The 15,154-nt window shown below is 40.0% G+C and overlaps 1 protein-coding gene across 5 annotated transcripts in view; it reads left to right on the top strand.

Annotated features, from left to right (window-relative positions):
• The window catches only part of tbc1d4 (TBC1 domain family, member 4), a 34,986-nt gene that overhangs the window by 4,413 nt on the left and 15,419 nt on the right, over nt 1-15,154 (top strand). For all 5 annotated transcript variants that reach the window (XM_008433586.2, XM_008433579.2, XM_008433571.2 and 2 more), the window contains exons 2-11: nt 4,988-5,116; nt 5,224-5,455; nt 6,628-6,872; nt 8,819-8,908; nt 9,330-9,434; nt 9,518-9,650; nt 9,779-9,870; nt 10,026-10,136; nt 12,733-12,855; nt 13,419-13,478. In XM_008433586.2, coding sequence (XP_008431808.1) covers nt 4,988-5,116; nt 5,224-5,455; nt 6,628-6,872; nt 8,819-8,908; nt 9,330-9,434; nt 9,518-9,650; nt 9,779-9,870; nt 10,026-10,136; nt 12,733-12,855; nt 13,419-13,478 — 1,320 coding nt within the window. The remainder of the gene's footprint in view (nt 1-4,987; nt 5,117-5,223; nt 5,456-6,627; nt 6,873-8,818; nt 8,909-9,329; nt 9,435-9,517; nt 9,651-9,778; nt 9,871-10,025; nt 10,137-12,732; nt 12,856-13,418; nt 13,479-15,154) is intronic.

Raw genomic sequence — 15,154 nt, 5'->3', positions numbered from 1 at the left:
CGTGGACATGCCTCAGTCACTATTACGCAACGAAAACTGGTCTGGCCGCATGCAACATATGAAAGGTGGACTACGTGTGATGGTCGGGTTTTTCTGCCCATGTGCCACCGTCATGCACAACGCCCTGCTGTGAGTGTATTGTTACTGATTCGATTATCTGCCAGGCGTATCCTCTGTTTGTTCAGAACCAGCTTCTTGTGCTTTCGGAAAGCTCCTGTTTGTCTCGGAAAAGTTCAAAGAAATATTGCTGCAGACTTTGAGCTGACAGAGTGGTAGCTGCTTCCAAATTTATTCTTAGCTGAGGACATGATGGGAACTCATTGTGTAAAGCCAGAGTCGGGAGTCCTTGCATGCATTAAATTGAAGGGAAAGGTTAAATAAAATAGGGAGAGGCCAGGCCTCCTGCACGGCCTGTGGCAAACTGCAAATCTGATTTTGCATGCATAAAGAAAAAGTTAAACATTCGGATGTGGCGTGAAAGCACGTTCTGTCTCTATACTTGGCTGGTCACGTGTCAAATCAGGTTAGACTTGAATTTCAACTTTAGCTCTCGTGTATAAAGTTAAGAGTTTATGTCCAACCATAAAATATTACATTTGGGGTGTTTCTTTAAGAGTTTTCTCACATCTACACATAGATTAACATCATAGTCAGAGTAGGACATTCCACTGAGTTTAACCTTTCACCTCCTCAGAATCTCTGCGATTTAGTGTGGAGCTTGAAGCCACAGTTACAAATCTAGCTTTGACTCTGTAATAGCGTGATCCCGTTATAAAGCCAACAACAGAGAACTTGAGCCTGCCCATCACGTAAACCACAAGCTCCTCTGCTTTTTAAGTTGCGATCAGAAGTGGACTGGCTCCACTGGAATCTGTATTCTCCTGTGATATCCAGACAAAACGGAGGTGGATCTGAACAGTACCACGTGCCGTTGCACATAAGAAACACTGCACATAAGTGCACTGCATTGGCGAGTCGTATTTCACTGTAGATTACAGATTGAGCTCTGCCACTTCGTTTGCTTTAAACTAAGAGGCGGAGAGCAGCAACTTGTTATAACCGGGCATGCTGCCTCTGTTTGAGAGGTGAAGATTCAAAAGGGCATCGCCCTACATTGGCTTATGTCGCTTTTTAGGTGTTTTTGTCATGGCAATGATTCTGTTGTGAAGTCAGATCAGAATAATTTATACAGTGTCTCTCAAAAGTGTGCAAAACCCTCTTAAAGTGGCAGGTTTTTGTAATGTCAAAATTCGGACTTCAATCACAAACACGGCTAAACATAATTATAGTTTAGCAGAGAACCGACAAATGGAGAAATATGTCTCCCTATTAATTTTGTTGTACTCTCACTGTTTTCTGCTTTTTATCCGCTGATATTTAAAAATGACAATTCATCCAGATTTTTATTTCTCCAAGAGTTACCTGTAGTCTACCTGACTGATTGGATTCATTAGGATTTATGGATAAAAATATCTGAATATCATCGGCATAAAGAGCCCAAGTCCATTATCAGAAGCCGTGAAAATATTGTTAGTAGATTTCACAAATTCTGCTTCAGTACTGTGATGAAGTCTGACGCCCGACTGAAGCGCTTCACGCAGGTCGTCGTGGGGTCATCACTGAACTTTATTTTAGGTAAATCAGATTAACTGTAACAGAGCAAAACTGAATGCTGAAACGGAATCAAAAGGGCTTGGCATTGTTGCAGTTTTTGTGACATGTTAAAAATCCAGATTTTCCCAACAGATAAACTTTTATTAATGGACCAAAGTAGCTAAAATGGGCCAACTCTCACAATTACTATTCTTTTTTTATTGAGACAATAACTGACGCACGCACAATGATTCATTTGGACATTAGTCACTTAAATTAGTCCAATACAGTAGTCTTTTATTCATTTTTAAATCACTATCAATCAGAACAAGTAGTTTGCCTAATTTTCTTAACTGAATTTAGTTGTGCATTTTGTTCCTATAAATGTTTCCATAGGGTTAGAAAATGAAGGCGATAGCTGTCTGTCGCAATATTTAACTCCTAATATTTATACAACTACATTAGTTGATGACAACAAAAAAAAACTGTTTTGTTTTACACCCATCTTTGTGGATTATGTTGTAATCTTCCACCTCCTGCTAAGGTGACATAAGGGCCTTTCTGTTTTATGTTGGGACATGAATGTTGTTAAATTCGGCTGCCCAGTTTATCTTCTTTGGTAACCTTTGACATTTCAAACAGAGTCTTCAGTCTTGTGGATTCAGGAAAGAGGAGTTAAAAAGTAATTAATATAATTAATAATTACAAGTAATTCTGCTTGTAATAATGTGAAACTGTGGCTGAAAGTGAGAGGTGAATTGACCTTCGCATAAAGATGTCCACTGATGTCTAACTGTGTTAGTGTTGAAAGCTTGCTGGGGTTAATGAAATGAGTTAACCAACCTTGACTTTTAACTTTGCAAACATGACAGGGTCCGTGGACTCAAAACGCAGCATATTTTCAGCAGTAAAGATGAGCGCTGTCTGACAAAATACTGTAAAAAAATAAAAAACATCCTTTGAAGAAAATGTTGGTACTCCTTCGCCAGCTGAAACAACAGTGAGAAATATGGGGACCAAACAAAGTCTTGGAAAATTTTATTATTTCAGGTCATGGTTAATAAAGGATCTCCTTCAAGCTATTGAATACATTGGTTCTGCAATTAGACTTGGTGTTTATTGAATAAAGCATGGCATGATGTAATGTTTTATGTTTGCAGCTCGGTTGTAAAATATGCAAAGAACCATGTTTTTTTTCCTTTTTTTTAAGTTTAGTTAGCTTTTATTGCTCGTTTTGAACTGCTGATTGAATGTCTGTTCTTGAGATAGAGAAGTACATCTGCAGAATAGGGAACAGTTTAGTCTTTCCTTGTGGCATGAAGGTTGCAGCCTTGCCTCCCTTTTAATATACACAAAACTTAAAAAATACAAGTTTCTTAATTATCCTGGATCTTAAATACAGTTGAAAATAGATACTTTTTTTTTTACTTCTTTTATTCCCAGTTTTAACAAGGACTTCTTGTTTGAAACGTTTAGGAGACACAAAGTCCGAGTGTCTATTTTTTTTTCATGCATATTGTGTATCAGCCCAGTGGTAACCTATATTTTTATAAGAAATCCAACTTGGCTTGCCTGCAGAAACCATAGATCAGTGTGTAAATGATCTCATATTATTACGACTGTCTGTGGGGAGGTCATAGTATTTCACCCCGCAATCCATCAGCTCACGTAATGTTTGCTTTTCTCCTGGACTATAAAAGCTGAGATTCACTGCTGGCATTTATGTTGACAGTCCTTGCTCACACCCAACATTGCTGTTATGGTTCCACAGATCCAGGCAGAAATGGGTGAAAGTTAAATCAGCATGACAATGAGTTATTATAGGGTTTACGTTTCAACCGATTTTAAATGTGGGGGGGGGGAGCCAATTCTGTCTTGGTCGGTCTCCTACCTGGAACAAGCTGCTTTACAGACTATTTTGTGTAGGTTATAAATAATTGATAAGCCCAAATGGTGCTATGGCGTCATCTTACTCATGCATAGTGAATAACTTTCTTAAAATCTTAAAATGGTCCAGTCATGTTCCCCTCGGGGTTTGCAGAAACGGCGCTGCTTTGATTGAAGCGAGGACTTTGAATCGATCGGATCCAGAGGTGTCTGCTGTCTGGTCTGCCAGACCAAAGGTTGCCATCTTCATCTCGTGTCTGCTTTTTTTTTTTCCACCGTTGATGACCTGTGTCAGGAAATTGGCTTCCTCAGCCTCACAAGATGTCAAGGAATTATTACAAAGCGGCTTTGCAATCTGCTAGCAAGATAATTACAGACTTCTTTTGAGAAGATCACTTAGCAAGCATGTCCGTCCATCCTTAATTTTCTTCCTAGTTTCAATATCTTGTCACCAGCTTGGCACGGATCAGCTTTAGAATTTTTTTTTTTTTTAACCGTTGCAGCCGGATGTAAGGCACAAACTCCCTTTCCCTTCCTTGCAGGAAAATTGCAAGAAATCTTGTCAGGATTTCTTGATGTCCTAATAGGAAGTCGGTCAAATGTTTTGCAGGATGTTTTTGTTTCAATCCCAACCATCCTCTTCCTGTTTTCCTTCCATTTCACTGTGATGCGTCTTCTTCCACTAGTCTCACCTCTAATGCGTTGTAATACATTTACAGAGTGGACGAATCCACTGTCTTAGCTCTCAACATTGTATATTAGTTTTGTATTTGGTCAGTTTTCTCTTTATCTTGTACAGATATGAAGTAAAACAAATGTCTCTTACGTTTCTAGACATTCCTTAGGAATTTCTCTCACAAAATTTATTCCTATTGGGTTTTTTTTTCTCCTGTATGAATGTTACCAGGCTGCACCGAGTGTATTGATAGCACGAACTCTTCCTCCAACACACTGCTGCACAAACAGGCTCACCTTCAGATCTCTGGTTTCTTCCAGCCCTCTGTTTTGTCTTCAGTCCAGTAACGTATTGATTTTTCCATGACTCCTTGTCTATTTCTTCTGGAGTTCAGTCTGTTTGTTTGAGCCTTGCTTTCCACCAAGGCCGTGGCGTTTTTTTTTGTCTTTTTTTTTTTATTGTGTTACATGAAGTTGGGTCATGTTAGTTATGCAGAATAATGTATGAAGTCAGGAAATGTCTTCAAAACATAGTTTTAGTGATTCACATTGACTTTGGTTTGTGTTTTATTCAGTAGAGAAAATATATGAATATAATTTCCCTATTTTTCATACAAGTGATCATCCAACGAAAGCAATTTTTTTAGGCTTTATTTAATTTCACTTTCAAACCTTTTTGCAGTGCGTTGGAAAGACATTTGTGTCTCTCAAATTTTTTATGTTTCAACCACAATTTTTATTCCTATTTTCTTGTGGTTTTATGAACTTTAATTTTATTTTTGAAGGTCTCCTCAGTCATTATCTGCTCTCATTCCACTGTATTTACTCACAGGTCCCAGAGGTAATCAGCAGCATTCGTCAAGTTTCCAAATCGGCTCTGAAGGAAGATGCCAAACCCAAACAGGAAGCCGATGAGGCGTTCTACAACTCCCAGAAGTTTGAAGTGCTTTACTGTGGCAAGGTAGTTCCCTGAAAAAACAAAAAACAAAACAAAAAACAGACGTACATTTTTTCATGTTTCATGTACTTCGGGTGAAAGTTGTCTATTTTTCCGATTTAAAAATCCAGGTTACTGTGGGTCACAAGAAAGCTTCGTCGACCCTCATTGATGACTGCGTGGAAAAATTTCGCCAACACGAGACTGAACGTAAGCGCCTGCGACTTCTCAACGGTCAGCGAGGGTCCACAGAAACCATCCCCGTGGATCTACTCATCGCTGGAGACGGAGACCCGCTTTCCACTGCCCTCAGCAGTACCACGGAGGAACTAGAAGCTCCTGGACTAGAAGACCTGATCACAGGTGAAGGGAAAAAAGAAAAAAAACAATTAAAAGTTCAGTGCTGACAACCTCTGCCCTGCAAATCACATGTTTAAGAGAGAACTCCAAATTGGTCTGAAGTGGGATTCTGTAGGGTAGTTGTGAGATGGCAGTAACTTCACTGCAGCATGAAGTCAGTCAGACTCAGATTAGAGTTGCTGTGTTTTCAATCAAAGACGCCAAAAGATCTAGCGCTCATGTGAACACATTATTTTATATTTCTGCTAGGAAATACTTTTATCTCAAACAATTTCTCTGATTAATCACACTGAACATTTTCCATGTAGTTTACCACTGATATCTGGTCATGTGAGTCATCATAATTAACAGCCGCAGGCCGACGTGATGCCGGTGCTTTTCAGTATTTAGTTTTGAGCTGAAATCTAGTTTTGTAAACAAATAAATGTTTGCGTCAGTAAAATTCAGTCCGTGCAGATGAAGCTCACATTTGAGAATGAACTCCTGTGGGGACTGTTTTGATGTGGAGTGGCATTATCTTTTTCAGTTGTGGCTTTTGCTGCTTGGGAGGAGAACTGCAGCGAATTAGGACAAAAATAAACACAGGAAGATATTTTAAGACCATCAGTTTAGTCAGTTTGTTTTATTCTGAACATGTAAAAATAATTGGCAAGAATTACCTTATTGTGTAGGATGTGGAGTAATCTCATGTTTTCAGGATCCACAGTGTTGGCCGCCAGTATGTTTAGATGATCTCACTCTCATTTTGTGCCACAATGGTAATTGGTAAATTAACCAGATAGTTACACGTTTCTATAGACGGGAGCTGGTTCGAAAACACTCCACTCATTTTTACTTTTAAAGAAACAGAAGATGGGACTGATGAAGAGAATCTAATAAAGTACTCAAGATGAAAATGCAGTACTTACACAGTCTGAGTCGCGTTCACATAAAAAAAAAAATTGCTGAGCACTTATCGTCAAATCAAGGCCAGGCGTTCCCATGCTAAAACAAATACTCTAACGGAAAAGAAACATGTTCAAACACAGTGAAACCTGTCTGATTGGTTGCACATCAAGCCGTTCTTTGCAACAACCAGAAAAAAAATACCCAAGAGTAATATCTAAAGGCTAAAGAAAAACCTCTTCTTAATCTAAGCTATACGTCAAGTTGAAGGTTTTCTTTATCTGGTCCAGGTAAATGCCTGCCCAGCAGTGGCAGTCAGAGCAGTCTGCGAGGATCCTTCCCCGAGTGCATCCTGGAGGACTCTGGGTTTGAGGAACCTCAGGAGTTTCGCACACGCTGCAGCAGCCTGGCTGGAAGCCTGCAGAGGAAGCCGGGGGAGGGAGTCATCATGGGTCCCACGCGTCGCAGACACGCCAGCGCGCCCAACAACGTCCAGCCGTCCGATTCCGACAAGAACCGCACTATGCTGTTTCAGGTAAAGGATACAAAAATCGAAGAGAAGTTGCTTTGATTTGAATGATGTGTAAAAAAGCAATGCATCTTTGCAAAACAAGCAAAAAAAATAAAGTATGTTGCTTGCAGTGTCCGTTCTTTGCGGATGAGTGTCTTGGAATATGTCGGCTGCGTCTCGTCATCAAGTCTCTCTGCATTCAGGCTGCTCGGCCTAAATCTACCGCCAAATCATTTCCACGCTCACGCGCCAGGCAGGTGTAGCGTACAGACTTGCCACTGTTCTCAGCAACATTTCTGCTCCTGTGTAAACTCAAAGTCTCTTTATTGAAAACATGTGGGACTGGAGTGCAAGCCAGCTGCCGTTCCTCAAACGCCGTGCCCGTTTCCTCATGAGGCTAATTTTAAAAACTAGAGCACGACGCTCAATATGATATTCCACACAGCGGTCAATTATTGGAAAAACCGTTGGCCGGCTGCGTCGTTGGCCTTGATTCGGAGTCGGCGCGAGCGTGTTTCTGCCCATCAACAAGCAATTTAGCATTATGTGATATTTTGATTTGGAGATCGTTTTACCTGTCCTTAAAACCATAATCAGCCAACAGAAAAATTAATCCATACCCCTGGAAAGTTGTTTTACATGAGTTTTATTTGACAGACTGGCACAAAGGTTTGCAAAGCAGTGAAGTGGAAGGGAAAATGCTACATGGGTTTTAACATTTTTAGAAATACAAGTCACAAAACAGTGGTGTGCAGTGTCATTCTTTATCTCTGATATGCTTAAATAAAATCTGTGCAACCAATTGTGTTCAGAAATCACCTAGTTAATAATTACAGTTGCAATTTTCACTGTCGCAATTTTCTTTGGATAAAAATCTGATCAATGACCTTAATGTTTTTTCTTAGCCCATTTCTAATTTGACTGTTTTTCATGTTGACAGTCGAACCTGCATCTTTGATGCACTTTTTTTTTTTCTAAAGCATCTTGAGATGTTTTGTTCGTTTTGCTTTATAGAGTGTATAGAGTTTATGTTAACTTTAATGGCCAATGTGCAATTCTTCTTTTGCCTTTTGACAACTTCCAGGACATTATTTTATTTGTTACAGCGGTGCTATTTCTAAAAATAAAAAAGTACTTGAAAATATTATTTGCACTTTAACCATGTTAATATAATTTCTTATTTGGAAGGCCATGAGCAGCAATTTCAACGTTTTTTGTGTGTAAGACAATGTTATGAGAAAAGCTTTTAAAAAATCTGCGACTTTGACTGCAACATTTTGTAAAAGTCAGTAATGTTAGGTTGCAGCAATCACGAAAAATATCGCAACATTCTGGAGGGACTGGCTATTGGCAGATTAAAGCACAATTGTACTTCGGATTGCATGCAGAACGACGTGTGTGTGTGGTGGCAAAAATAACGTTGCGTGTCACTCTGGAGGTGCCAGCCCCTTCTTGAAATATGGGGATGACAGCATTATGATGTGTGGATTCTTTAGCAGGTTACTAAATACAGAACAACCCCGGACGAAAACCTGTTGGAGGCTGCAATAGATTAGAAAGACTGGGGGAGAGGTTCACCCTCTAGTGAGATCACAACTGTAAACATGCAGCCAGGGCTGCGATGGAGTGATTCACATCAAAGTATATTCATGTGATAGGATTAATAGGGAAACTTTTCATTCAGCCTGATTGAGTTTGAGCTCTTTTACAAAGACAAATGATTCTGGATGTGCAAAGCTGGCAGATATAACCCCAAGAGACTTGGAGAGAAAGCATGAGCTCACTGGGCCATAAGGCAAAAACAGTTGTTGCAATGTTTTCCGTCCAGTTAACTTCCACGCCACGCTTTTCTGTTGGGCAATCAAAACCACAATAAAACACAGTGAAGTTAGGACTTGAATCAATAGCGTTCTGGGGCGTGAATATCTTTAAGTGCTTTAAACGAATCTGTATTTACATGTTTTGCACAGGTTGGGCGTTTTGAAGTGAACCTTATTAGTCCAGACAGTAAAACAGTGGTGCTGGAAAAGAACTTCAAAGATATCTCATCCTGCTGTCAGGTTGGTTCATTTTTTTGTCTTTCATTATTTACACTGGAAAGCCTAATTTTTTTTTTTCTTCTTGCTGCTGCTCCAGGTTATGAACAGAGTAACTTAATGCAGTACGATGATCCAGGCCACAGATCAACATGGATTTTTTTGTTTGTCATTTAAACTGACAATGAATTAACTTTTTATCTGTGAAATACTGTGGAAATGTGGCCCCTTTTTTCATATGTAATGCTGTTTGAATGCGTCGAAAGAGACTGCTATTCCGAGCTAATGGACTGCCTTGTGGTTTTGGTAACTTACTGATAAAATGGGACCATTATGCTTCACTCTGTACTGCAGTTGAGTGATCATTAGCTTATTCAGTACATACATTTCAAAGTTTTTTTTGTTTTCTAAAATGACTTTTCTTACTCGCCTCTGTCTTCAACAGGGCGTCAAGCAGACCGATCATTTTGGATTCATCTGCCGGGACCAGTTGGAGTCTGGTCCCAGTCAATACGTGTGCTACGTCTTCCAGTGCGCCAACGAGTCGTTGGTGAGTTGCACTGGGGGTGATGTCAGTGAAAATTACACCGGAGAGCAAGAGGTGAAGAGCTTGTGTTTCTGTTTATGTATCAGGTTGACGAGGTGATGCTGACCCTGAAGCAGGCCTTCTCCACCGCCGCAGCCCTGCAAAGCAACAAGACCCCGGTGCAGCTTTGCGAAGCGTGCCCCATGCACGACCTGCACAAGCTCTGCGAGAGGATTGAGGGTAAGCACCCTCCCCACCCCCCGTGATCCGAGCAGCACGCACCCCATCACCCCGCTGCGCCCCCGACTCGTACTGATGATCAGTACGACAATGAGTCTGTTTCTCAGAGCACCTTTTTCTCTCCGCAGGTCTTTATCCACCCCGAGCGAAACTAGCAATCCAAAAATATCTCTCCCTGTTGACCGATAATGAGCAGGCAGAGATTTTCGAGCGAGTTCAAGTAAGCGCACTCTCTCTCTCCTGTTGCCATAAGTGACACATTAATGGTTTTGGGTTGAGAGCTGTTCAGGTTTTCACAGCTTCCTTTTGCTAGCTTCAAAGCACACCGTCTCCTTGTTGTCGTCTTTTAAGGTGTGTGTGTGTGTGTTTCTCCAGAGACTGAAGCCTGGGTCTGACCAAGAGGAGAATGAGTTGGCGATTATGTATCTAAGGCAGCTCTGTGAAAGCAAGCAGAAATCTCATCTTCACATCGGAGAAACCCCTCAGGTATACTCTTCACCCTGAAGAGGATCTGAAAACTGTTATGGGAGTTTTATTTAAACCAGCGAACTTTACCCTCATTTATGCTTGTTAGCAATTTCTAACATTTTGTGTTCAAGGTTACTGATGATTCGAAGAAGGGCCGGTCTTCACTTAGGTGGACTGAGTGCTTGAATGGTTTTCAATGAGTCCAGTAAGCTGTGATATTTGAGAAGAAATTTATTATTTAGCATTGATATCATACACGTTTCTCTTTTTTTCTAAATTAAGACACAGAAAAGAAATGACATTTATTTAATCAAAGAACTTTTATCCCTAAACCAAACATTTCAGTCAGTTTCAATCTAACAAGTTGTGGTTTATTATATAGCATTGCATGTTTTTATTATATAATTGCTACTTTAACAACATTTAGGAATGTCATATTTCTCCAGCATAGTCCGTCACGAGAGCTAAAGCCACAATCCCAACTAAATATTCTTATCCGTTTTTTTTTTGTTTGTTTGCTTGTTTTTTGTTTTTCCCCAAGTTGCCAAAAGTTCCCGGTGGCTAACAACCCATTTCATCCTTAAGTGCTTTTTGCATCAGTGTGTATCAGAGTAAACCCCTTTGTGGTATTTTTAAGTATTTTGAATTTATTTTTTACAAAAAAATATCTTAAATCGCCCTAAAATTTTTTGCTGAACTGCATGCTGGATTAAAACCAGAAATATCAAAACTAGATGCACACACACCAAATCAAGCTCTCTTCTTGATACCTTATGAAGCATCAACAACAACAAAGGTTTGTGTGTCAGACACGTAAAGCTTTATAAAGTATTGTTTGTTTTTTGTAATTTGATAAATTATTGAGATAATCAGAAAAATTTAATCATGAATTTTTTATTGCATTTTTTTTTTTATGATTTTGTGTGATAAATTATGACCCATAATAAAACTAACTTGCTGGCGAATACTACTTCCTGGAGTCACATAATGATATTTATTTTCAGTAAAAATCACGAGTTGTGAAAGGAGATGTGAAATGTCCCATGGCAGACGCATCATTATTGTGCTTTACTTGTTCTTGGGTTCAAAAATATGAATTCCCAGATGCATAATGACTGGTACACAAAAACCTTTAAACGCGTTGTTTCGCTCTGAGATCAAGGATTTGAAAATATAGACTGGGATTTTTAATGAAATCTCCCACTAATTATCCTAATGCAGCAACGACACATTATAATTCTTTTAGGGAATCACTATAAAATCCACGGAAAGGTCTAACTGTGATCTATTTTTAATGTGTTTTTTTTTAGATTCAGGCTTTTGTGTTTCACCAGTTTTGAGAGACGGAGTGATTTCACAGGGCTTGCACTTTAAAAGTGTACTAAAAGCATTTCAGAGTCAGAGGAAACTTTGAGTATTCACAGAAGCTTAACAAGTAAACCTGAGAAATGTGTCCCAAAGAATCATTAACCATTAACACATTGCTTCTCAAAGGTTCCTTCAGTGATCCGTTAGGACTGTTTTTCTTTTTACCACAGAACTGCACATTTAAAATAAAGAATTGGTTCCCTTTTCCTCAGCTGATTTCTGAAAAAAAGATGCAGATAATTTTAACATTACTTTTAAAGTTAATAGAAAATATGAGCTTTTGACGAGTTACGACTAAACTAGAATGCTGCAAATAATCTACCGATTTTAAACGTTTAGCACTGTCTTTCATCTAGACAAATCTTCCTGCTAAATGGAAGAAAAACAAAACAAAACACTACCTCCCTACATGGCGTCTTTTTCTAAGTTTATTTCCTGGTATTATTTTAGTTTTATCTGGTAAAATTAGTTTTATCTGCAGATGTTATTCCTGTCTGCAGTGGAAACAGATAGGAATAATATGAACTACGCAAAACTACTCCTGGTTCTTAGAAAAAGGGCCCTGCAGTGGAAACTCAAAAAGAGAGAGATGGGCAGATTTCCAGGAAATCTAACTCGTGACTATCTGTGTTTTTCACAGCTGATTTTTAGGTGTTTTTTTTTAAACGAAAGGGAAAAGTTCAGGGTAAATCCACTCATAGCTGTTCCACACAGGTGACTGACATCTTCCAGGAACAGATGAGGGAGGAGAAAACTGCTTTTTTTACTCCACAGGCTTGGAGAACGCCTTGCTCTGTCTGTCTGTCAGGTGTTATTAAGAGAAACATTAGTGTGGTTTTGAAACCCAGAAACCTATTACCAACCATCGAGTCATACACCTTTTAATGTTGCTGTTGACAAGTATCCTAACCCCCCACTATCATTAAGTGCTCATGGTCAGGTGAGAATATGAGTGGCTAAAATAAAAATAGCAGTAAGTTTTGAAATTTGCAGACATACCCTTATGTTTGGGGAAAGTTTCTGTTAAAACAAACAGTTTCTAAATCTAAAATTCAATTGAATTCAGTCTGTAAAGTTCTTAATCTTTAGAAATGATGGTGTAAAACACTAGAAAAAAAAAAACAGAGTTGGATGTTAAATTTGACAACTAACATTTTCTTCCTAGTTTTACGCGTCTGATGCTTTCTAACCTAAAATGGCCACCGTTCCCACGTCATTTAATGATGATTTTCTTGATGTTCTGCAGAATGCAACAAACAGCACGGCTGCAGGAGACGGCTCAGCCACCGGCAGTCGATTCAAACTCGATATTCTCAAGAATAAAGCCCGCACCTCCCTCACCAGCTCTCTGGAAAACATCTTTGCAAGGGTAGGAATAAGTAGAGATTTTTCTTTTTTATTATTATTTTAGTACAGTCCTTCCCCTAGTTAGATATTTTCTCTCCAAGTTTTTGCTCTGCTTCTTTATTTTCTCTCCACCTGATTGGAGGTAGCCACCTTTTTTTTTTTTCTTTTTTTTTGGTCCCCACCCAGCTCAGTCTTTGTGGTGGTTGCTGTTTCTGTGTCGCGCTCATCCAAAGGGATTTGGATTGACCCATATCTGCCAGTGAGACAACACAATAATTCCTTAGTGAAGGGATCCAGGCATTCAGAGAGTCTCTGCTGCCATCTGTTATTATCTCTTAGACCTTAGCTCAACCACCGCACTGAATGCTACCACCTCTGAAAGCATCCGCCCTCTTTCCATCTTCCCATTTCAGATTTTCCTTACGACTGCGCATTTCTTCGATTTATTTATTTTTTTTAAGCAGTTTTATCCTAAAGAGTTAAAAAGAAAACAGTTATGTCACATAAACCCTAATTGTTTATTTTATCAAACACTTGTATCTTTTCGCACCGTGTCTCACGTTGTCTCTTGATATCTGTCACCAGGGTGCCAGCAGAATGCGGGGCCGCTTGGGAAGCATGGGAAGCATTAGCAGTTTCGAAAGAGTAAGTGTCCTTGAGAGAGAAACATGAGAATTCCCAGAGCGTCTATCAGGGGATTCTGGGAATTCCCACTTCTTTTTTAATTTTTTTTTTAACCCACCGGCTTATTAAACCCTTTTACACTCCAGCTTTGCCATGAGCATCAGAGCAGAGTGTTGGATTTGCTTTCTCTCCTTGGCTCCTCAGACTCAAAGACGTGATTTTGCTCCGCATTGTTTCCAGATGCTTTTAAGATTTAAAGGGCAGCTGGCCAAGAGGCCGAGCTGTACGGCCGACCGGGACTGTGGTTACGGAGGTGTCAGCGAGCTGCTGGGAACAAGCGGTTGCATTTTGTTGCCGTTGTGCGGAATGTGCAGCGAGTATGAAACGAAGTCCCTTTTGCCCGTCAGCGCGAAGTTAAGAGGATTTTGACCGTTTAGCACTCGCCCGCTGCAGCTTTTACGACTCGCGTCGAGGTTGTAAAAAAAAGCATTCAGCATGATTCGATCAAGCCACAGATACAGGATCATTACTGCTGACCTAATTAAGTTCATCTTAAAATTAGAAAATATGGATATAATATATAGATGAACAAATATAAGCTCTGATCATTTATATGATCATTTAAAGCTATTTAAATGATCAGATACATATAAGGAGAGAATATAGGTGAATGAGTCAGTTTTTTCTTGAATTCATGACATAAATTTTAAATGCATTTTAATTGCACATAATGTTAAAGTGTTGAAGTAGTTCAAATCTGATTTTATTTATAGGTGTAGGCCTTTGGCCACACTACTCCAGATCTCTCTCTTTTTTTTTTTTTTTAAGTTTCCTCCATTTCTGGGAAAAACCTGAAGGGTCTACATACAAGAGTGTCCATTTGCAGCCCTCAGAGTGACTTTTAGGGGATCCATTCGAGAACGGGTTAATTTGAATCAAAATAGCCGCTGCTGTCTTTAGGTTTCCCCCCCCCCGATGGATTTTGTTCATCAGCGGGAGAACGTTTCTCAGAAATCTGCGGAAAAATTCTCGGCAACATCTCCAGAAGCTCGGCAGAGCCTCCGCTTCAGATCTGCCGATATGACCCAGATTGCCTCCTGCTTCAAACTCTTTGTGTCAGATTCAGTAAAGCTGGAGCTGCCAGGGTTGAGGAAATTCAGACTCCATTCACTCTTTTATCGTCGCTACATATCTTCTACCTTCTCAGAATCTGTGAGCCGCCGCAGATTTTATTTATTTTTTATTTTTTTTGCCTTGCATACTTCAATCAGATTTACAGTTCCTCAGAAAAGTCCTACATTACCCAGTAGAAGACAAAAGAGATGCTTTCCCAAGTAACGTCGTCTGGGGTCAGATAAACCTGTTTGCGACGAGGCGCTTTGCGGAGGGCCTCATCACGAGGATGGGATGTAAAAGCGAGCAGGAAACGACGCTCAGGATGTCCAGTTGTACTTCAGCCGAGATCCGTCTGTCGCATTGTCCGCTCAGCCTCATCATGACACAGAGAGACGCGGAAGTGAGCCTCTGTTTACAGCCTCATTAAAGGCGAGTTCATTGTGCAGCTCTGCTCTGCACTGAAATGGAAGGGGTTTGTGTAGGAACTGGCAGCACAAATGTCACTGCGTGTCCAGCGTGGTGACAGGAGTCAAGAGGGGGGAGGTCTGTGACGGCAGGACAGGAGCAGATTGGAGGGTTTT

Source organism: Poecilia reticulata, linkage group LG2 (genome assembly GCF_000633615.1).
Source record: "Poecilia reticulata strain Guanapo linkage group LG2, Guppy_female_1.0+MT, whole genome shotgun sequence".
Taxonomy (NCBI): Eukaryota; Metazoa; Chordata; class Actinopteri; order Cyprinodontiformes; family Poeciliidae; genus Poecilia; species Poecilia reticulata.
The sequence above is the reverse complement of the archived record's forward strand: the minus strand, read 5'-3'. Positions and strand labels throughout refer to the sequence as shown.